Source organism: Callithrix jacchus, chromosome 19 (genome assembly GCF_049354715.1).
Source record: "Callithrix jacchus isolate 240 chromosome 19, calJac240_pri, whole genome shotgun sequence".
NCBI classification, from domain to species: domain Eukaryota; kingdom Metazoa; phylum Chordata; class Mammalia; order Primates; family Cebidae; genus Callithrix; species Callithrix jacchus.
In genome coordinates, this window is record NC_133520.1 from 28,636,748 (window position 1) to 28,660,936 (window position 24,189).

The following is a 24,189-nucleotide window of genomic DNA, read 5'->3' on the forward strand; positions in this document are numbered from 1 at the left end:
TCTTTCTCTCTCTCTCTCTCTCTCTCTCTCTCTCTCTCTCTCTCTCCCCCCCTACCCCCCGTATAAGAAAGAAACACTCCCCTTGCTTGCACCTCCAGCTCTACCCCAAACTTCTGCCCTTGAGACTCCCCAGACACATTGAAAGTTATCACAAAGGCTGATTGGCACTGACAGCCAAGCTCTTTGGCTTGAACAGATCCTTGTTTAAGAGACATAAGCCAGGCATGGTGGCTCATCCTGTAATCCCAGCACTTTGGGAAGCCAAGGAGGAAGGAGGATCGCTTGAGCTCAGGAGTTTGAGACCAGCCAACGAAACATAGCAAGACCTTGTCTCTACTAAAATAAAAACAGAAAAATTAGCCAGTGTGGTGGCGTGTGTGCTTATAGTTTCAGCTACTCAAGAGACTGAGGTGGGAGGATCGCTCGAGCCTGGGAGATTGAGACTGCAGTGAGCTATTACTGTTCCACTGCTCTCCAGCCTGGGCCCTGTGTCAAGAACAAATACAATGAAAGAAACATAGATTGTCCTGCTTCTCAGACACATTTTTGTCTAACACTGAGGTCCAGGAGATGAGGGCCGTTATAGCCAACCTCGTGCATCTCAAGAGACCAAACATTAACCCCAACACACCTGGCTTGAAGTGGGGATTGAGGAGGAAGACTGGGATTTCAGGTCCCTGTCAGGATTGGGGTGGCTGGGCAAGAATACACATGGGGAGTGGGATTTGAGCTGAGGCCCATAGATGAGGATGCCTCAAAAGCTGAAGGCCTCCACACAGGTGATCTCTTCTGGGGCCTAGACATGCCTGCTAGCTGCAGCACCCAATCTGCATTCTTAATGGACCAAATGATTTGGGAGACAGCATGCTTGCTCGGAGGCTCTGTTTCCCTTCCTCTGAAATGAGGGGAACTTTTTCTACCCCACCTCACTCTCTATTGCTTTATGTTCTGTCTGAGCAGGCTCAATAAAATAATGTCAGGAACATGTTTGGTCTCTTGAGATGCACGAGGTTGGCTATAATGGCCACACACGCCACCATACTGGGCTAATTTTTCTGTTTTTATTTTGGTAGAGACGAGGTCTTGCTATGTTTCCCTGGCTGGTCTCAAATTCCTGAGCTCAAGTGATCCTCCTTCCTCCTTGGCCTCCCAAAGTGCTGAGATTACAGGTGTGTAACTTGCCAGCAACTAGGCATATACTAAACCTACAGCCATGTTGGATGAGGCCTATCTTATCCCCTCCCATCCATGCCATCTGCAATCTCACGTGGGCAATGCCCCTGTACCAACAAAGGCAAACAGCATGCAAGGTGGTTGGGAAAACTAGCTAGATCTCCAGAGTGCTGGGAGAATAAGAGAGGGAAAAGAGGCCGCCCCCAGAGCTGCCTATGACTGATTTTCTTCTCTTCTGGTTTCCACCCTGTAAAATGGATCCCCCCTTCCCACCCCCAACTCCGTCTCTGGAAGGTCCCAAGCTCCAATCAGAGCAAGGTCAGAGTTGATCATGGAGGTTGGGGCATGTAGGCAGAGCCTGAATACGCTCTTGGTGGGTGTAGCCAAGGGGATCTATCCTTGAGCCCCAGAGTCCTGCCCATCGCATTTGAATCACACCTCTCTGCCACTTTTTAGCTGTGTGTGTCCTTGGGCATCTCACTTAACTTCTGGACCTCATTTTCTTGACCTGTGAAAGGGGTAATAAAACTTACCTTGTAAGGTTGTTGTTAAGAACTAGAAACAATGTCTCAATAGAGGGACTGTTACTCTGTCTAGGGCAGAAGCATATGCCAGGTGTCCTTAAAGATACTGAGTACCTGTAGGTTCTCACTCCAAAGGCAAACCAGAAAAGCTCCTTTGTAACCCCTTTCCCTAGGCTAAAATAACTCACTGCTTGGGGAGCCCTCCCCCACCACCCCAAAGATGGTCTGATCCTCCCAGGCTCCCACCTGGGGCAATGGTTGTCATATCCCGTGTACATTCCCTGCCAGTCTAGGTGAGGGCTATCAAGTTGCAGATGGAGGAGAGAGCAGGCCCCCAACTGCAGTGGAGAGGGAGGGGTGGGACTCTTGTGACCTACCATGGGAATGTTTTAAAACCCTCCTCCCATCGAGCTTTTGAAAAAGTGATGATCCAGGAAAGCAGCAACTGCGTCTGCTCCATTAGCAAGCGAAGGAGACGCAGCTCAGCCTTAGGGCTCTCGTAGCTGGAAATCCAGCCAGCCCTAGCTGTAGGGACTGGGGGAGGTCTGAGCCAAGGGACTGAGATCCCAGGGATGCACAGAGGACAATGTAGGTGAGTTGGGCTCTTGGTGGGGGGGCGGTCATTGGGCAACACAACCTGAGTTGGGGAGGGACTCCCAGGGGAGATGAAGTCAAGATTTAGTTCTGGATTCTCTCACCAACACGGCTCCCAGAAGGGGTGGTCTAGGGTGCAGAATTGACTTTGGTCCCCACACTGGGATTTGGTGGGGATCGGAGTGCAGGGCAGAAGCACATGCGCCGTGTGGTACATGGTCAGTGCAGGGAATTGAACCTGGGAATGCTGAAATCTCAGGGATGTGGCTGCAATGGGTCAGTGGTCAAAGGCCCTTCTCATGGGTAGCCCGCTGGTTAGCTGTATAGTCAGTGTACAGCCTTGCTCTGTGCTATAGGCCAAGGTCAGCAGCTCAGGGCCCTTATGAGCCTTTGAGCAGGCCCACACTTTACTTCTTGTCCTGTATGGCATCGCCACAGATTCGCATGACTGACCAGTAAAGGGGTGGCTAAATAGGAGGAGGATGGCAAAGTTAGTCGACTCGCATCTCTGCTGAGAAAGAATTCCGATGACTGGCCTGAAGCCAGGATAAAGCATGGCGCTGTCTTCTGGTCTTAACGAGTACTTGCTTCTCCACCTGCCTGCAGTTCCTAGATTTTGTCCTATCTTCATTTTGCAGACTGGACATGAATAATTTACCCAGATTCTTACCGCTGCAAGTAGTACCTGCTTACACTCTCCAAGTTCCCATTATGAGAGTCCTTCTCTGTCCTTCCTGGGGGGTTGTCCTTGGCATGCTGGGGCTGGGTGCTGGACAGGGTGCCCTTAGTGGAAGACTGTGGGCAAGTAGAGGGTGACTCAGAGGGTCCCTCAGTATGTGGCCTGGTGGGTGAGCAGGGAATGACATGAGCTAGATGAGGAAAAGACAGGAGGCAGGCAAGCCCTGGGTGTGGCCCTCCAGGCCTAGGCCATGGGCAGCCACTGGAGAAGCAGAAGCGAGCTGGTTGTAGTTCCCTGGGCACACATGGCTTTGCCGTCCTTCTGCTGGATGAGGGTTGCTTTAGCTCATCAAATAATGGTATCAAGTCATTAAAGTACAAATTAGACAAAAGGATGAGGGGGTCATAGCAATTCCCTTGTAGAATCATTTCTTGTGGAGCTTATTTCATTTATTGCAGAGCAGTCCAATAAGCCCTGACTCTCATGGTCACTTCAAACTGGAGCTTTAGAAATCCATCAATGCTCAAGGGTCTACACTGACTTCTTATAGCTTAGGCTATAATTGGTCCCAGACCACAGAGTCAAAGATCTGGGAAAGGTCAGCAACAGCTATAAACAATTCCATGCAGTCGCTTACAGCTTTCTCCATAATATGAAATGGAGAAATTCTGATGGTTTCTTCTCTGTCCAAAATGTCCTTTGTCTTTTCTTTTTCTTAATCCAATGCCAATACACCCTTTGAGAGTCGAACTATTTTCATTGTACATAAATCTTTGTTCCCATCTGTAATCATTTTCCTAGCACACATTTTTAGATTTGGCATTGTTCCCACAGCAGTGTATGAAGGCCATATACCTTTTTTTTTTTGAGACAGAGTCTTGCTCTGTCATTCAGGTTGGGGTGCAGTGGTGTGATCTCAGCACACTGCAACCTCCACCTCCCAAGCGATTCTCCTACCTCAGCCTCCCAAGTAGCTGGTTCTACAGGCATGTGCCACCATGTCCAGCTATTTTTTTTTCTTTTTTTGTATTTTTAGTAGAGATGGGGTTTCATCATATTGGCCAGGCTGGTCTTGAAATCCTGACCTCAGGTGATCCACCCACTTCAGCCTCCCGAAGTGCTGGGATTACAGAGGTGAGCCACCACACCCAGCCTCATGGCCATATACTCTTACCAACACTGGATATTTTAATTTTCTATGATATAGTAAATTTGATAGCAACAAATGATAACTTATTTAATTTGCATCTCTTCAATTTCTAATGGCTACTTTGGTTTTTGTTTTGTTTTGGCCTACTGTATTTACTCTTTTGCAGTTTTCTTGTTCACAGGGTCCCACTCTGTCTCCTGGGTTGGAGTGCAGTGACATGATCTTGGCTCACTGCAACCTCCGCCTTCCAGGCTCAAGCAGTCCTCAGGCCTCGGCCTCCCGAGTAGCTGGGACTACAGGCACACACTACCACACCCAGCTAATTTTATTTATTTTTTATTTTTTGTAGAGATGAGGTTTCACCATGTTGCCCAGACTGGTGTCAAACTCCTGGACTCAAGTGATCCTCCCCTCTTGGCCTCCCGAAGTGCTAGTGTGAGCCACTGTGCCCTGCCTGCCCTTTATTCTCTGGGGTGTTTGCTTTTAAATATTGATTTGGTAAAGCTCACTATACGTAAAGGTATTAATTCCTTGTTTTTCATACTTGTTGCAAGTATTTTTATAGTTTATTTATTTAATTATTTGAGACGGAGTCTCACTCCGTTACCAGGCTGTAGTGCAGTGGCACGATCTCAGCTCACTGCAAACTCCGCCTCCCAGGTTCAAGTGATTCCCCTGACTCAGCCTCCTGAGTAGCTGGGACTGCATGCGCCTGCCACCACGCCCACCTAATTTTTATATTTTTAGGAGAGATGGGGTTTCACCATGTTGGTCAGGATGGTCTCGATCTCCTGACCTCAAGTGATCAGCCTGCCTCGGCCTCCCAAAGTGCTGGGATTGCAGATATGAGCCACTGTACCTGGCCTTTTTATAGTTTATTGACGTCTTAAACCTTTTGAAAAGGTTTTTTGCCCATACAGAGATTTTAATTTTTATGTACTCAGGTCTATCAGTGTTTTACTTTATGATTTCTGCCTTTGATGTGGTACTTAGAAAGGCCTCTCCCACAACAAAATTATGGAAATGTACATGCATATGTTCTAGAAATTCTTTTATGGCTTCACTTTTTAACCTTTGAGTCTTTAATCTATCTGGAATTAATTGTATGTATCTTTGTAAACTGCTTTAAATTCTCTTTGAAATGGAAGTGATTAATTCATTAATTAACATGGTGAGGAGGGGAAGCTGGTGAAGGGGGGGGAAGGGTTGAAGATACGGGAGAGAAAGGGGATAATGAATGAGTCAAGGTCTGGAAGAGAAGGGATCAAGCGCTGTTGACAGGGGCTACATACGGAGCTGCCCTGAACCAAAGGTGGGACACTCAGTCTCTTTTAGACGAGGGTGGCAGAGGTAGCAGAGGTCAGTTTTGCCAGGGTGGGAGGTGGGTGGGGAATGGGCTAGGGAGGAAGGCTGTGAGCCAAGTGCCAAATGCGCAGTGACTATGAGGGTGGGGTTAGTAGGGAGGGACCTGGGAATGGCAGCAGCCTCAAGGGGTAGCATTTGCCAGTTTACAAGTTTATGATTTGGGGGGATTGTGATTAGCTCTCCCACCCTTGGGCCCCAACAGCATGTGGAGGAAGGTTGGACTCCACTGGAGAGGGTGCTGTAAGGAGAGCCAGGGGTCAGCTTTAGAGCCAGAGGCCAGCTGTAGTGATGAGTGGAAGGAACATGCAGGGGAGAGGCTGAGAGCATGAGGAGCTTGTTTAGTGTGGAGGACATTCTAGACTCGGGGTACCAGGAGAGACCTGAGAGGGAGGGGCTGTGAGAAGAGAGTCTGTCCCGGATCAGTGAACAGGAACAGAGTCAAAGAAAGTTAAATGAAGCCCATTTGTATAGCACATGGCAGTTCACAAAGCACTTTCCCATATGTGCTTGCAGATGAACCTCATAATAGCTTTTCAGAGCAGAGAGGGAAAGGGATTTGCCCAGAGTGCAACGGGTAGCCAGTGACCCAGTCACGATGTGAACCAGGAGTGCCAGTGCCCAGCCTGGGTGCTCAAGCCTCCTCACAGACCCCAACATCCTCTTTCTACACTTAGGGATGGAAGCTTGGGGAGTTATGCCTAACAGTCTTTTTTTGTCCCCTCTCCCTGCAGGACAGTAGCCCACCCTTCCAGCCTTTTGGACAATGAATGGGATGGCCAATGTGAATCCCACCAGCCGCCTTCACTATGCCTCCTCCATCCCTGTGCCTCGTGCTTCTTCCCAGACCAGGATTCCTACACCGGGTGCTTCTCCCCAGCTGCGGCCCCGCCAGGCTGGCCTGGCCCTGAGCCCACAGAGAGCAGCCTCCCCAAGACTGGGAAAGGCTGCAGGTCATTCTAGAAACTCCTCTCCTAGGGCATCCCGGGGGAGAGGCTCTCCCAAGGCTGTTGGGGCAGTGAGAGAGTCAGCTGAGGATGGGGAAGGTCCCTCCAGTTCCCCATGGAGTAGTCCCAGGACAATGCAGAAAGCAGCCCTCTCCAGCCGGACTGGATCCAGAAGACTTGGTGAGAGACAAGGCACCCAGGGAAGGAAGAAGAAAGCCCAGGAAGGGCTTCCTGTCCACCAGACCCGGGGCAGGAGCCCTTCTCGGATGAACTTTCACGGAGAAACACAAATACCAGGAACATTGGAAGGTCGGAAGCCTCCAAGCTGCCCAGGAAAAGACCAAAGAGATTTAAACTACAAAAGTTCTGGGACCCTCGGGTCTTTGGAGCCTGATGAGGGGGCAGCTTCATGGACTTCCTCTCCAGTCTGCAGCCCAGCGCAGGGCAAATGCCCCTCTCCTGCTCCAGGGGCCATTAGCTTCTCCTCGGTCCATCAGCAGAGTCAGCCAGTCACAGCCACGGTGGCTCCCTTCCAGTACAGGTGAGCTGGGGAGTATGCAGGGAGGGAAGGAGGAGGAGCCATGCTGGGACCAAAGTGCAAGCCTGAAGAGGACAGGGGCCCTGATGATCAGTGGCTGGTAAAGACCAGAGGGCCCCAGGGGATAGAACAAGAAGTGAGGTAGGTGGAAGCCTACAGAGACGGGTGCTTGGAGAGCTGAGATGGGATTGTTACCATAAAAGGGTCCCTAATCCAAGCTCTGGTCTTTCTTGGCTCTGAGGAATCCACAACAGAAAGAGGCTGAGGAGGAGGGTACCTTAAAATGTCCATTTTTGCTCTCTGGAACATAACGAAACAATTTACAGATTGGGGTGCCATAGAAGTGTGAGTAGCTAGATACATAGGTAGAATCAATCAGTCTCGCCCAAGTAAACGTGGGACATTTGCCAGCACTGTGAGTTAGACCAACTCTGTCAGCTTGGGCACTGCTCCTTCAGTTCACGGTAGGTATGTGCCTTGGAGATAGGTAGGTGGGCACTTACTATAGTGCCTTGTGCCTATCTGCTTATGTGCCTGGCATAGCAGGACTTAGTAACGCTTCTTAAACACACAGATAGGTGTTGCCATCATGGTTGGCGGAGGTGGCCAGGCCAGTATTCACAACAAGATGGTCAACAAGCTATCTCCAGCTTGTCTCAGACACAGCAAATTGATTACATAGAAAAACATGTAGTCAACCATGCTCTTTCTTTAACCTCATTATGTACACCACATTTTAATTACTAATTATTTTATAGTTTAGAAATGCCCAAATGCAAATTAAGCATCTTCCCGACTAAACTAACTTTCTATATTTTTCCCCTATGCTAAGGAAGGAGAAACTCTCACTTATATTTTGGGTGTAGAAAAGCTTGTACAGCATCCTCTACACACCAGGGGCCCCAGAGGCATCAGAGCGGCTGGAGGTGGGAGTGGGAACCGCTAGGAGCTTTAATCTTCAATAGAAGGCAACTTGTGTATCTTGATCTCTGAAAAATTGAATGCAATCTTATACTACAGGAATAGGTATTTGGAGTGCAGGACAAGGAAGTGAATAGTCCCACTACATTCTACATGTGTTCAGGCTTCATATGGAGTGTTACATGCAGGTATGAACACCACATTTTAAAAAAACATTGACACACAAAAACACATGTAGAACAAGACTGATGTGTTACTGGGGGATCCAAAAAAGGTGTTATAGGATGATGAAAGGAACTGAAGAAGTTTGCTTTGGAAAGGGAAGGCTTAGAGAGGGTCTGAGAACTGTTTTCAAATATTTGAAGGGCTGTCATGTTGTAAGATGAATTAGATTTACTTGGTGCAGCTCCAAAGACCTGACTCAGCACCATGGTGGTTAGAAGTTAGTTCAAGACAGATTTGAGGCTCAAGAGGAAGAACTTTCCAAAAACTAGAGAGGATTACAAATGGACCAGAAGGCAGTGAACTCCCTGTTATTGCAAGAATTCTAGCTGACTCCACAGCCAAAGGGAGCTATTACCGGGGTGGCCCCTGGCTCTCAAAGCATATCTTTTGCCTGAATGTACTGCCAGCAAAGCACACTGATGCTTCTTTTCCTAAGGGGCAATTCATTTCTGTCCCTTGTGACTTTCTTCAGTTAGATTCTGAAGCTGATGAGAGACTCAAGAAGCAGAAATGCAGGACAGCTCTGCCTTTGAATGGCCTTTTTCCAATTAGTAAAATGTTTCCCTGGTGACTCTTTGACTCTCTTCTCCTACCTGATTCCCTTCATTCTGAATTCATTCTTTGGGAAAAAGTGTCTAGGCATGAAATTGTTTAAGATTTTACATTATCTACCTTACAAGTCCCCTGGTATATTCAGAACCTGACATTTTCCAAAGAGGTCAGAATTCTTCCTCCACATACTTTAATACAACTTAAACAGAACCATGTTTCCTTCATTCAGCAAACATTTATTGCATGTTTGCATTATACACAGAAATGGATGTAATCCCAGCACTTTGGGAGGCCGAGGCGGGTGGATCACAAGGTCGAGAGATCGAGACCAACCTGGTCAACATGGTGAAACCTCGTCTCTACTAAAAATACAAAAAATTAGCTGGGCATGGTGGCACGTGCCTGTAATCCCAGCTACTCAGGAGGCTGAGGCAGGAGAATTGCCTGAACCCAGGAGGCGGAGGTTGCAGTGAGCCGAGATCGCACCATTGCACTCCAGCCTGGGTAACAAGAGCGAAACTCCGTCTCAAAAAAAATAAAATAAAATAAAAAAATAAACAGAAATGGAAATGTGTCACACCACCCTACCTCCTAGACCCTGCCCCTTTCAGGCTCTGGATTGGGGTTAGAGAGAGGGTCATGGCACAAGCAAGGGTGAGATTAGGACCAAGGACACTCTGAGATGCTGCAGGCCAACGGGTGGGCACCCAGCACAGCCTGCTGGGCCTAGAGCTGCTGCCATGGCAGCTCTGCCAAGGGCCAGGCTGGGCCACCCTTCCAAGCTTCATAGCCAAGGAGGTGCCATCTGCTCCCTAGAATCCAAAAACATCCTGTTTTCATGGAAATCTCTCCTCCCGCCCCACCACCCACTCCAACACCTTGGCCTTCTGCAAAGCCCCAGTGAAATGCAGAAGCAGAGGTCACCTGCTTCCCTCCGCATCTCCAGCCTGGTCATGCCTGACCTGCTTCTCCAGGAAATGAAACTGGCAGCCATCTTTTCCCCTGCCCCATCCTCCATAGCCCTCTCTTTTGAAGGGCCTAGGTGTGGCCTTCCCAGTGAAGCTTATCTCCTCTCATCCACCACCTCCCTTTGGACCCAGAGGAGGTGCAATGCCCTGTCTGCTCTCAGGACACCCTGGTCTCACACATCTAATTCCATCACACCTCAACCTCATCCCTCTCTGCCATCCTAGAAAAGAGGCACTGCAGCTTCACCACAGCCCTTGCTGACTTTTCCCAACTACCAAGTGCACCCTCCACCACCACCTCCCTAACCCCCAACAGTTCTCTTCTTCCTGCATTGGGTGGGCCTTGGGTGGAACATCAATTGGAAATATGGTTAACGATGTTAGGAGCATAGGCTTACTGGTGTCACCACTGCAATTTTCTTCTCTCTGGTTCAATCTCTGCCTGACTTCTGGCATACACAGTGCTGTCCATTCAGGCTGAGAACTGAGGGCAGACATGGAGGCCTGGCCATGTTCAGGGAGGTGGATGCAGGTGTGGATAAACATACAGAGCCAGCTGAGATTAGGGATAAAGCCTGCCTTACCCAACATTTCTGCCATTGGCCCGTTTTACGGGCCAGAAATGAGGCAACTGATGCAACTTTACCTGCTCTTGTGTCATACTAGTGGCAGCAATAATCGTGACTATTCCTTTTTTAATTTTTAAAAATGTATTTATTGGAGACAGAGTCTTGCTTTGTCCCCCAGGCTGGGGTGCAGTGGCACAATCATAGCTCACTGTAACCTCAAACTTTTGGGCTCAAATGATCCTCCTGCCTTGGCCTTCCAAAGCTCTGGGGTTAACAGGTGTGAGCCACCACCCTGGTCTATTCCTATTTTTCTTTTATTTTGAAATGGAGTCTCTCTGTTGTCCAGGCTGGAGTGCAGTGGCATGATCCTGGCTCACTGCAACCTCCAATTCCCTGGTTCAAGCAATTCTCCTGCTTCAGCCTCCCGAGTAGCTGAGATTACAGGCATGCACTACCAAGCCTGGCTAATTTTTGTATTTTTAGTAGAGGCAGGATTTCACCACATTTGCCAGGCTGGTCTCAAACTCCTGACCTCAAGTAATATGCCCACCTTGGCCCCAGCCCCAAGTACTGGGATTACAGAAATCAGCCACTGCGCCTGGCTGCCTATTCCTATTTTTAACACTGGTTATTGCATACATGCTCTAGGCCAGACACTGTGCTTAGCTCTTTACATATATAATTTTTTTTTTTTTTTGAGACAAAGTCTTGCTCTGTTGCCAGGCACCAGGCTTGAGTGCAGTGGTGCAATCTTGACTCACTACAACCTCTGCCTCCCTGGTTCAAGCAATTCTCCTGCCTCAGCCTCCTGAGTAGCTGGGACTACAGGCACGTGCTACCATGTCCAGCGAATTTTAGTATTTTTGTAGAGACAGGGTTTCACTCTGTTGGCCAGGATGATCTCCATCTCTTTTTTTTTTTTTTTTTGAGGCGGAGTTTCGCTCCTGTTACCCAGGCTGGAGTGCAATGGCACGATCTCGGCTCACTGCAACCTCCGCCTCCTGGGTTCAGGCAATTCTCCTGCCTCAGCCTCCTGAGTAACTGGGATTACAGGCACGCGTCACCATGCCCAGCTAATTTTTTGTATTTTTAGTAGAGATGGGGTTTCACTGTGTTGACCAGGATGGTCTCGATCTCTTGACCTCGTGATCCACCCGCCTCGGCCTCCCAAAGTGCTGGGATTACAGGCGTGAGCCACTGCACCCAGCCCACATATATGATGTTAATCAGTAAAACAGTTGACACATTGTATAGAATTCCCTCTTCCCAGTAGAATGTTCTGTTACTTTCTCACTAATATGTTTCACCCCCTACTTCAAAATCCCAGGTCCATTCTAATTTCTTCCAAGAAACCAGCCAACCCCGGTCTTTCTTTCTTTATCCCCTTGGTCTCCTTGGCACTTGTGTACCTGGGCAGACATTTAATTAACAATGGAAGCATGGTCAGTGGCTCACACCTGCGACTCCAGCACTTTGGGAGGCCGAGGTGGGTGGATCTCTTGAGCTCAGGAGTTTGAGATCAGCCTGGACAAGATGGCAAAACCCCATCTCTACAAAAAATATGAAAATCAGTGTGGTGGTTTGAACCTGTAGTCCCAGCTACTTGGGAGGCTGAGGTGGGAGGATCACTTGAGCTCAGGAAGTCAAAGCTGTAGTGAAGCTTGATCACGCCACTGCACTCCAGCCTCAGTGACACAGTGAGACCCTGTCTCAAAGAAAAGAGAGAGACAGTAGTACATGGTGACTGTTCCCATCATACCAAGCACCCCCAGGGGCCAGGATGAGGTCTCCCACTTTCTCTAATGACACCCCACCCTGCCCTATCCCCAGCATTCACCCAAGGGGCCTGAGATACAAAAGAGCTCAACACTGCCTAAATAGCTTAGAAAAGCCTGAGCAGAAGCAGCAAACACCTCACAACCCTCAACTGTAAAACTGATCCCAGCCTTGGGGGACATCTCTTCACCCCATGATGGAAGCCAGACCCAGAGCAAAGAGGTCTGCTCCAGTTTATACAGTGAATTAATGGCAGAATTGAACCCAGAGTCCCGGCCATCTAGGCACTGAAAAAAGTGAAAACTGGCGGGAGAGAAAGACAAATCTCAGTGGCACTGGAGACTCTTAGGGTTCCATGGCCCAGCCCTTCAATTTTCCCTCCTGCCTGCACGGCCCTCCCCTCCCCCTCCTGCCAAGCTGCCAAAGGCTCCATTTAGCTGGAGACAGCAGGCGGATGGGTGGGCGGGCCAGCTCCCAGAGCCTAGGGTAATTGCCTATAATGAAAACTCCCACAGCCTTTGTTCCTGGGAGCAACTGTACTGTTGAGGTTGTGCTCAGAGGTCTGTGTGCACTTGGGAGCTGGTGCCCAGAGACCCCACCCTTCCTTCCCACTACCACAACTGGCCCAGCAAGAGATGTGTCCTCCCGGGAGTCACTGTGATTGCAGCTGAGCTTACTCCTCCTCCTTTCCTGACCGACCAGCCCAAAGCCTGTGTGCTCCCTGAGCTACTCGGAATCAGTGACTTCAGCTTCAGCGGGAGCTCTTCCCTCTGTATATGTACATGGCTGTACATACATGCTCATCCTGAGGGCAAGGGTCATGGCAGGACAAAGGACCCAAGGCCTGGAGTTGCTAGGGTATCCCTCTGCCCTGTAAGTGATAATGTTCCTGGTAAATGGGTAGGTTGTAGACTGTCCACAGGTGATAAGTGTCAGACATCCCAGTGTCCTCTGGGGCTTCCTGCCTGGCCCAGCTTTGCCTGCTGAAGTACAGACATGAGCACACACCCATCAGGGAGGGGCAGGTTCTGAGTGGTGCAGGGCACTATCAGAGAAGAAGAACCAAGCTCTAAGAGGGGTTTCTTAGCCCTGTGGAGGGGCTTAGAGACCAGGAACCCTCTACCATGAGTGCCTACCCTTTCTTGGCCCCACAGGTTGCAAACTGACCAGGAACCTGGCCCCCTCCCCCGGGGCAGCTGGGCCCTTGATGGCTACCCTGAGCCCTTCAACGAGACTGAGGAGAGCTTCTCCTGCATGGGTAAGTGCTCTGGGGGACACTTCCTCCTACGGGTTGGAGGCCACTGGGCTCAAATTCTCCTCACTGCTCACAGGGAAGAAGAAGTGACCTAGGCTGGATGGGTCCATTTGACAAGGAGACATCAACTTGTGAATTGCACTTTTTCATCATGCTTGACTCAACCCAGGGTTGGTCCATCAAACCCAGGAGCCCTTCAAGGGCAGCATAGGGAAGTGGCCAGGAGGTGCCATGTTTACCTGATGCTGAGGCTGTGGGAGTCACTGCATGTGTATGCTATGTGTGAAGTCTTAACACAAAGGTAACAAGCTGGGAGTGAGAGCCAGGTTCTGAGTGATGCCCAGGTTGAAAAATGAAGGTGCTACAATTAGGGAGGCAGGCTAGAGCCATCTGGCTAGCTGCCTGACAATGCGTTCCCTCCCAAGACCACTTTTAACAGGCCACTCCCACACATGTCCCCTTCCCTGTGTCATCCTGTAGTCACAAGATACCACCTGAGCCTCAGGAATGTAAGATTCACCAAGAACATCCCTAAATCTCAAATACAGCAATATTCCATAAGGGCAGAGGCACTGAGTGTCCCAGGTGCATCCTCAAGCGCTCAGTGTCTCTGAATCAATGAATGATGCATGAATGAGTGAGTGTGTTGGGTACCATAGGTCAGGCCCTAAGTGGGTCAGATTCAAAACTCAGCAGCCCTTAGGGATGTGTGTTGATTTTCTTACAACATTAAAAAAGTATCTAGAGGATGGCTGATTCATACCACAGGTACACGAGGCTGCACACTGCAGGGAACCAGGTCTATACTTTACTTTCCCAGACAAAGGGAAACTTGCCCCAACACAGCAATGAATTTGCTTTTTACAAACCTGAGATTGTGCAGAGGGTTTGTCTCCTGGCTTTGTCTCAGTGCCCTGCTCCTGCGGGCAAAGCTAGGGCTTAGAACACAGCCTGACCCTGAGATCATTGGACAGGATGGTGTACCGCTTCTGTCTTCTGTGTCCCCTGCTGGGCAGGTGTCCGGATATCCCTTCTGGCCTGGAAGTTGGGACCTTTTGAGCCCTTTCTAGGCCTGGTCTATAGCCATGACCTTGGAGCTCCTGCAACCCTAAAAACAGAGCAGCAACCCTCATTCTTACATGACAGGCCTTGTGGGGGAGGGTTTTGGGTTAAGGATTGGACATTTGCAAGTAAGCCATCTCCTCCCATAATAAGTATACACGCAGGGGAACCAGGGCATGGCAGGGGACAAAAGGAAACCAAATTTCTCTGGCACTGAAAAGTCATCAGAATTAGAATGTGGTAACCAGGAAACTATGTGGAGCTCTATTTTTACATTTGCAGTTTTGTTAGCGTAATGGCTTCCTCATGTGGATGCCACATTGTTAGAGCCTAATGATCTCCATGCACCTAACCCAGCGCTCACTCACGATTATTATCCAATGAGTTGATGAGAGGACTTTTACTTTTAACGTCTGCTGCAGACTAGCATTAGGAATCTCCCAGGCTTGTCAGCTGGAAGACCCCCCTCACTGGTTAGATGTGAAAGTGTCTGCTGGATCACAGCTGGGTTCCTCTGCGGGGAAAGTGTCAGGGAAGCTCTGGAGGAGGGCTTTACCAGAAAAGTGAGAAACACTGGCTTCTCCCAGGCTCCTAGGGAAGGGGAGCGGGGTTCACAGCACTGCCTCTGCTCCTGCGCTAGCTAGTTGTCATGGTGACCCATCTCTGCTGAGCATACACTGAGCTCTTTGATGGGTTGGATGGGGAGAGAGATTTGGGATTTGCCTGTCTTGTGGAAGAGCCTGCACTCTTCTGAGCTTGAAGAAGATAGAGAGGAGAAGAAGAGAGGAGGCAACTGAAGGGTTTCATTTTATGCCTTGCCCTCCCACTCCCCAAGTCACTTGGGGTGTGACATGACTCATTCATTCATGTATTCTTTCATTCAATCTACAAACCATCAGTGAGTATTTGCCTTGTGCCCAACACTGTGCCTGACACTGGGGTAAAAGACAAATAGGACTTTGACCTGCCTTCAAGGCATTCACAGCCCAGGGATTCACTCCAGTGAGACTTATCTAGAACATTTGTTGGGATCCCAGAAGCTATGCGCAGTGACCTGCCTCCATAGGAGTTGACAAGGCAGCCGGTCAGTCCTGCCTCCCTCGACAGGCCTCACAGCATGAGGAGGGCACTGAGCTTATTATCCCATTTTATAGAAGGAGAATTGGGTGCTTTGGAGAGCACTCATCATGTATTTATATCGTTCATAGACTCCAGAATTATTTCACAGTTATTGATCATGCTATTTCTATATCACTTTGTAGATGGCTGGGGTTTGGGGGCTTTTCTTGAAGCTCATGTATCTTCCCTTCCTGACCATGAATTCATCTTGCTCCCCATCACCTAGGATAGTGCCCAGTGATCAGGGTTTGGTAAAGGAGTGAATTGAAGTGGTTGTAGAGCTCTAAAATTTATCCCCTATGAGCCTGTTTCTTCTCTACCACCTGAGAAACACCAACCATTCTTTCTCTGCTCCTTTCCCAATATGCTCCTCTCTGGCCTCCAAGCTCACTGAATGGGCTTGTTGAGGGGAGTGCAGAGTCTTTGAGGGGAGCAGGAGAAGGCCAAAGAGCTTTCTCAGCCTTGTTCCACTTTCTTACTTAATCTGCCTGGACTCTGGGCATAGAGTCCAAACAAGGCTTTCTAGTCTTTATGTAGCAGGAAGAGAATTTCACATGATGACTTGCCTCCAACCTGGGTTGTTGGAGATGTTCTTCATATGTCCTGAAGGCCATCCAACAGCAGCTGCTCCTTCTGCCTCTGCCCTGGGACAAGTGTGGAAATGCCCTGCCCACTGGTATTTGTACATGTGCCCTGACCCTCCCTGGCCCACCTGATTCTGTTGGTGAGAGCCCAGTGCAGTCCCATTTGCTTACTCTCCCACCAGTTGCATAAGCACCAGGTAGTGCACAGACCACCACCAGATCTTACTTTGGACAGCCAAGAGGAGCCAAGGCTAACATTACCGCGTGCCCACGTGTGTGAGGCTGTGTGCAGGAGGCCTGGGAATGGTTGCCCCAAGGTTTATGCAGATTCCTTAATGACTTCCACTTTGTGGCATGTTTGAATGAGCGCTAAGTGGACCCATAATGAAGGGATCTTTTTCTCATCATAACATGTGTCACTGGGAACAAGCCAGAGCCTGCTCCCTGCCTCCTCACACGAGGGCTGATAAATATAGAGAGCGGGTGGGGCAGTGTGGAGTTTGGCAGTTTGGTTTCATACTAGGGCTGTTTTTCTTTTCTTCCTCCTTCTTATCCCTTGTTGAGCTGGCTCCATTTTTAAGCCACAATGAAGTTTTCCACGGCTTGTGGATTTGAACTAGAGCAGGAATAGGGTCTTCATTCTAAGAAAACATGCAAAGCCAGCATGCCCAGGGCAGGAGCAAGGAATGGTAACTACTTTCTGGGGGAGGAGTTTGTTTAGGGGGTTTCAAACCAAATCCAAGTATTCCTGGACTATAAATGACTTGCATCAAAGAACATAGGAAGTCAAAGCTCTAACGAACTTTATAGATCTCCCAAATTTGGCCTCATTTCAATGGGGAGAGATGAGCCTCAGAGAAGAGAAGTGACTTGCTTAGGAATGCATGGGAAGTTAGCATGTGAACTCAAACCAGGACCACTGCTTTCTGACCCCTTAAACACTGAAAGGAAATAAATGGTAATAATGACTCTCATTTATTGAATACCTGCTATGTGCAGGGCATAGTGCCAAGTGCTTTATATAAAGTCTTTCATGAATACCTTATACAGTCCTTTGAAGGTGTTATTATTACTCCGTGTTATGGATAGGAAACTTAGGCTCAGAGAGGTTATATAAAACCTGTCTCAGGGCAGGGTACAGTGGCTTACACCTTTAATCTCAGCACTTTGGGAGGCTGAGGCAGGCGGATCACGAGGTCAAGAGATCGAGATCATCCTGGCCAACATGGTGAAACCCTGTCTCTACCAAAAATACAAAAATTAGCCAGGTGTGGTGGTGCGTTCCTGTGGTCCCAGCTACTTGGGAGGCTGGGGTGGAAGAATCGCTTGAACCCAGGAAGCGGAGGTTGCGGCAAGCCTAGATTGTACCACTGCCCTCCAGCCTGGTGACAGAGCGAGACTCCGTCAAAAAAACAAACAATCAAACAGAAAACAAACAAAACCTGTCTGAGGATATCCAGCTAGGAGGCTGTGCCAGGATTCCATCCTAGGCTTGTCAAAAGGTCACACTTTTCTCTTACTCGCTGCTTTCCCATCTGTCTCCAGTACTCACTCAGTTGCACACTGTCCAAGCTCAACTCAGTCCTCCTTAGCCTCTGCCAAGCAATGAGGAATGAAACGGGATCAGTGAGCCACAGTCCCTGCTCACCTCTCCCTCAATCTGAGCAGGTCCCAGGATGCCACTGGCATCCCTGTCACTCCAAACCTATGTCATTTCATGCTGAGTTCACACCGCTGTGTTCTTTGCCCTCTGGGGACCTCCAGGCCAAGATGAGCCTTATGTCCCAGCCATCCGTGGAGAGAAGACAGGCAGACAATTGACTAGAAAGTAGAACAAGTTCAGGAGCAGATGATATTAGCTGTGTTCTCAGAGCTTGAGCAGGTTGGTGCTGTTGTGGGGCACAGGCGGCTCGGGAGCGCGAGGGTCTCTAGAGACCCTGATGGCTAAACAAAGCAGCAATCTAGGACCTGATCGCTGGCATCCGGGAACTGGGAGGGTAATAGCACTAGTAGCAGCAGCAGACACTTACTGTGGCTTACTGTGAACCAGGCATCGTCACAGGCACCTTTAGTCCTTCTAACAACTGCATGAGGTTCGGAACATAACTCCCTACTTCCCTTGCCTCACAGCTTCCTCACTTGCTAGCTGTGCAGCCTTGGGCAACTTATTTAATCTCTCTGTGCCTCTGTTTCCTTGGTTGTGATCGGGGATGATAACAGTGCATTTCTCATAGGGTTTTGTGAAGGTTAAATGCATGGGTATAGGTTACATGCTTAGAATGCCTGGTACATAAGAACTGCTCAATATGTGTTTGGTGTTATCTGTTATTGAGGCAAGCATTCTTATTATTATCACATTCACTGTGCAGAGGAGGAAACTGGGACAGACAGGTTAAGTGGCTTGCCTAGGTGATCTAGCCAGGATTTGAACCCATGCAGCTGGTCTTCAGAGGTCATGCTCTTAACCATACATGCCATGACCTCATTGGAGGGGAAGATGACCCAAGTCTGGAAGTTCTCCCAAGGAGGTCAAGAGAGGCAGTGGGATAACCAGCCTGGTTCTGGGAGGGGCCATCAAGACAGAGGCCAGAGAAGTAGGGTCGTCCAAGGTACCTGCTGGAGGAGTTTAAAGTAGAAACTGCAGGGGTTGCCAGGCATGATGGCTCACACCTGTAATCCTAATACTTTGGAAGGCCGAGGCAGGTGGATCACCTGAGGACAGGAGTTTGAGACCAGCCTGACCAACATGGAGAAACCCCATCTCTACTAAAAATACAAAATTAGCCAGCCGTGGTGGCGCATGCCTGTAATCTCAGCTACTTGGGAGGCTGACACAGGAGAATCGCTTGAACCCAGGAGGCGGAGGTTACAGTTAGCCGAGATCGCGCCATTGCACTCCAGCCTGGGCAATAAGAGCGAGACTCCATCTCAAAAAAGAAACTGCAAGGCCGGGCGCGGTGGCTCACACCTATAATCCCAGCACTTTGGGAGGCCGAGGCGTGTGGATCACGAGGTCAAGAGATCAAGACCATCCTGATCAACATGGTGAAACCCTGTCTCTACTAAAAATACAAAAATTAGCTGGGCATGGTGGTGCGCGCCTGTAATCCCAGCTACTCAGGAGGCTGAAGCAGGAGAATTGCTTGAACCCAGGAAGTGGAGGTTGCGGTGAGCCGAGATTGCGCCATTGCACTCCAGCCTAGGTAACAAGAGCGATACTCTGTCTCAAAAAAAAAAAAAAAAGAAAAGAAAGAAACTGCAGGGATCTGGATGCTATTTCTTTAAAGGAATATGGGGGAGAGGGGAGATTGAGTTTTTACAGTATTTGGCTGGGAAGGGGATTTATCTCCAGACAGTGGATTTGACCCAATGTTAGCCATTTCAGTGGAGCGGCAAGAATGGCAGAAACCGGTCAGCTTGGAGGCTCTTTTCCCCATGGCTACTTGGACCCAGGTCCTCCCACTCTAAAAAGTGTATGAGTGATTCTACATGGTTTTTGCAACTATGAGTGCTCCGAATACAGTACTTAGGATTGGCAAGACCCAGCTTCCCCGTTTCTTGCTACTGCACTGAGAAAACCAGGGCCTCTGCATTGCTCAACTCTGGAGGAAATTCATATCCATTTGCCAATTTTTATAAAGCACTTACTGTGTTCCAGCTGCTATTGTAGAAGCGTGGAATACATACATATGTAGACAAAAAAATAGGCAACGACTTCTGCCCTTGTGGGCCCTTTATGATGTAGCCTAAAGCTGTGCAGTGTACAACCTGTGCAGCTGTACCTGATCTCTCTGATGGCCCTGGAGAAGCTCCAGCTCTGGTATATGTCTCCCACCCTAAAGAGCAGGAGCAGAGCTCTGGCCTCATGATACTCCTGGGACTACAAGCAGCAGCAGCTTGTGGGCCACTCCCCTTCACCTTGAGTATTGAATAGATGAGGAAGGTGATAAACTTTCCCTGTGGTTTTCTAGAAAATGACCCCTACACCCAATACCTGTCTGTCCTGGACTTGGCAGCCTCCTAGTAGATTTTTAGAGATTCAACTCTCCAAACCTGCAGTGATCTGCTTTAGTTCCTCCTAGGAAATCCCAACCCCTTGTTCAGTTCTCCATGTGTCTATGAGCCATGGAAAGGTCCTGGGAAAAAAGGACACTTAAGGAACAGTGGCCCAATTGACAGGAATCTTTCCAGATCAGACCACTCCAAACAACTTCAGAGGCTGTTTTGCAGGGAGCTGTGGAGCAGCTACAGATTTCAGCCATGAGAGATGGAACTGTTTGCTAAAATTCCGCCACTGCTGCTCTGTACTTCTCTGGCCAATCCAGGTAATCCTCACCTCAAGTGCAGCTCTGAAGATCTGGCCCCTCAGTCTTTGCCCCACGCCTGGGCAAAGATTGGCCAGCCCTCCTTATCTCTGAACTATGGTCTCCCTGGGAAGGCCTGAAGAGCCTGCAGAGGGGGCTTTATCTCAAGAAGTGCTGGCTCCACACCAGTCTCGGCCAAGGCTGAAGTCTTTCCCTCCAGCACTACTGAATGGGCAGAAACTGGAACACACCATCCCATGCCCCCCACAAACCCCTTTGTAAGAGGATTAGGGTCCCCTGCTGAGAGACTTCCCTCCCCACTATAAGGCTGTGGGCAGGCTTACACAGAAGGAGATCTGGGGAGAGGGAGTTGAAGAGAGTGAGGTGACACAGACACAATAGCCAGAGAGATTAAGTGCTGAGAATTACCCCAGCCACAATATTCATCCTTTAAAAGGGCGGAAGGAATAAAAAAACCTGCCTTCCTGGGTGGTGGGAGTCCCAGGCTTCAGAGAGAGCTGAAGATAATTAAAGGTCAGAACCTAGGAAGGGTCAGCAAGCCTGGAGTCATCCACGCCAGACCAGATGAGCCCAGGGAGGGGAGAGCAGAGAAATGCTCAGTTGTCCCTTCTCTAAAGAAAATCCTTCCAGGAGAAGAAAATTAGAGTGTTCTGTGTTATGAATGATTGAGGTCGGATAAATAAGAGAACTTCCTGGCAGAAGGAGAGCTCAGCTGTGGAAGTGGAAGGAGAGCAGCCTGAGGTTCATATAAACACTGGCACAGTCCAGGGGCAGGAGCTGACCTCATGAGCTCACCACATCCTTCCTGCCGAAGAATCTGAGGTTGCATGCAGGCAGGAGGGAGCACAGAGGTGGCAAGCCCCATGTAAAGACATCAGGCCCTGTGAAAGATGATGTTCTCATCGTGGCACTGGAACTCCCACCCATCACACCAATGAATACTCTTAACATTTGCAGAGCACTTTTTATATGCCACGTAATTGCCAGTGATTATTCTATTAAAATTTTATTGAAAATATGAGTCCATGGCATTCCTCTGTTAAGTTTAATGCCTCACTCAAAAACTCTAATAAAGCACAGAGGTGCCAACTGAGAAAATGAGTACAGCCACAAAATGGGAATATCTTTCTCTCAAGGTTAGTAAGGCCAGGTTTCTTTAAACCATCTGTCCCAGGTGCTTCAGGCTAAGGTGGGTAAAAGTTTCTCATTACTTTTGCAGTTGTCTTTAGTTTTCTGGAGTCAAGAACCTCTTTAAGAATTTGACTGTTATTGCAATATGTCCCCCCAGATAAATGGACATATACACAGTATTTGGCTGATGTTTGATGGCTGGTACTGGGGACCCCTGAATCCAGTCAGTGAACATAGATTAAGAAGTTCTGTTCTAGGATAGTGATGTCATCACTCTGTTGACAAGATAGCCACAGGGGCCTTGTGCTGTTCCTCATCAGGCTTTTGTGTTTGCGTGGCCCACAGTGAATTAGGAGGATTTATTACAGAGTAAGGTTATTTCTAAGGTCCCTCTTAGTGTTGTGATTTAATGACCTTGAAACAAATTCTTCATGGACAGGACAAGGTTTGCTCATCCTGAAGGACACATGCTCACACCAGCAGTTTGCTTGTCCCCAACTAAAACATTGGCACAGTCACACACCCAACCCTCTCCTTCCTTTGCCTTCCTGGAGTTCTGTCTCACAGGCCTGCAGTTGCCATGACGACTGATGGGGTGGGTCATGGTCTAAGCACAAGGCACCTGGGTGGTACAGGCTCTGCTGGGGCCCACTTTGCAATATCCACCCCAGTGGTGTGTATGGGACAGTTGCTATGGTAACATACAGGAAAAGCACATGTGGGAAACATCTGGACTTCTTATCCTGGGCTCTTTATTAGCCTGAGGAGCACAGGGATCTGATTTGAAATGAGTACAGTTTCAGATGGGGTACCCTCAATTAGATGTTCTCCTGCCTCTCCCTACTCGAAGGCCCTGAGCAGAGGGAGTAGAGATACTCAAGCCCCTACCCCTGCCCAATTTCTTATAAGACCAGCTGCAGACCTTCTCTTAAGGTCACATAGCACTCAAAAAGATGACTCAGAACCCCAAGACTTGAGATTAGGGAAGTCCTCAGAAGGTCCTGACTTGTTGGAACTGTCAGGTCCACTGAAAGTAACCAAGACCCCAGGACACAGGACATGGATCTGAGCTACGAAGCAACTGGTATAGCTACAGAGACCAGCTCTGTCTGAAGGATTCTCCTCTGCCTCATTCTCACTCCCATACAGACTTCAGGTGTAGCAGGCGTCTGGGTTACAGGAGCTCCTGAGCAGGACAGGCAGGAGAATCAGCGCCCTCCTTCCTATTCTTCACTCCCCCTTCTAAATATCTAGTCCCCCCTTCTCTGCCAGGATCCCAGACTTTCCTGCTGTTTGGGTTCTCTGTGTCTTGGAATCACATGCAGTTATTATATTAAGCAAGTCTCTAGAAATAGCTGCATGGTAATAGCATGAAGTTATGGGAAGATGTGGAACACACACAGACCTGTATTCAAATTCTGATTCCACCAGCAGCTGCTGTGTGGTCTTGGGGCAAGTGCATTTCTCTGTAAAATGAAGATAAAGATAGCCTCTATTTCATAGGGTTTTATGAAATAATGAAAGTTATATGTCTAAGAAGGTCCCTGGCAATAGGAGGTGCTTAGTAACTGTAGGATCCCCTGTCCTTCAGTTCAGCAAGCATCAGTGAGCCCTTACCAACTAACCTATGTAGGGCACTTACAATTCAGCTGGCAAGAGAGAATATCTCCCTGGGATATAAGTAGGCAGAATGTGACTACATGGCCCCTGACTATAATCAGTGGGTAGGAAAGGCAAAAAGCAGTGTGGGATGGGGTAGTCAGAGAAGGCCTCCTAGAGGAGGCGGCCCTGAAGCTGGGCCTTGAATGGAGAATTGGATTTGAATTCATATAACAGAAGGCATTCAGGAAAAGGGCAGAGCAAAGCAAAGGTGCAGGGTTGGGGGTCAGGCCTAGACCAGGGGCATTTAGAGGACAGCATTAGAGGGCAAGGTTTCCAGCAGGTGAAGCCAGAGTGAGGAAGGGCTTACGAACTGTGTATTGGCCAGTACCGGCCTCTAAGGCAGCCAGATGGCAGAGGGCAGGGGACTGTCTTTCCCTGGGAGGCCATCTAGGTCATCAGGGTCAGAGAGATGCTTCCCTGCAGGAGATCACGGAGTTCTGGCTTTAAAAGGAGAAGGCAGGTCTCAATACTTGGGGATCCTGCACCTCGGTCCCCCAGGAGAGGAAGGAGAAACCCCGTGCCTTGTTGCACACCGCCAGGGCTCCCCTGCTGAGAAAGCAGTCACGAGAAATAGAGGTCCTGTGTTCTAGCCTGGGGGCCGGAGCACTTGGGAGGAGCAATAGCCCAGCTCTGAGTCAGCCCTCCCCAGCCCCTGACTTTCCTATTGAGAAATCCTTGGCTGAAGATGGGTCAGTTTTTTGGATTCCAGCTCCTATCCTCCCGTCCCAGGTCTGGAACAGGCCCTCCCAGGAGCCTTCAACCAGTTTCCACTCCCTCCAGGGTTACACAGCCCTGAGAATCCTGCCTCTGAAGGAAGGGCCTGTGCCCTGTCCCCATCCCAGCCTGGGGATTCCCGGCCTCCAGCTGGGGACATGGGGCTTTAGGCTCTGGTCTTGTTTACTTGTGTGACTAGTGGTGACTTGTTTTCCTTCTAAGGGACCTCATTTCTGCCTCTATCCTTTCACACGACGGGCAGGCTCATCCCTGCTCTACCCCTGCCCTGTTGGCATAGAGATTCGGGGAAGATGTGTCCAGGCAGCTGTGAGCTCCAAGGAATGTGGGTTGCAGCTTAG

General features: G+C 49.2%; 1 protein-coding gene across 14 annotated transcripts in view; it reads left to right on the plus strand.

The window, feature by feature from the left end:
- The window catches only part of NAV1 (neuron navigator 1), a 272,793-nt gene that overhangs the window by 70,668 nt on the left and 177,936 nt on the right, over positions 1-24,189 (plus strand). For 12 of the 14 annotated variants that reach the window (XM_078356800.1, XM_078356803.1, XM_078356798.1 and 9 more), the window contains 2 exons: positions 6,217-6,970; positions 13,133-13,236. In XM_078356800.1, coding sequence (XP_078212926.1) covers positions 6,249-6,970; positions 13,133-13,236 — 826 coding nt within the window. In that variant the 5' untranslated portion in view covers positions 6,217-6,248. Of the gene's footprint in view, positions 1-1,073; positions 1,170-6,216; positions 6,971-13,132; positions 13,237-24,189 lie in introns of all 14 variants that reach the window. The other 2 variants (XM_078356799.1, XM_078356802.1) reach the window with 1 other exon arrangement.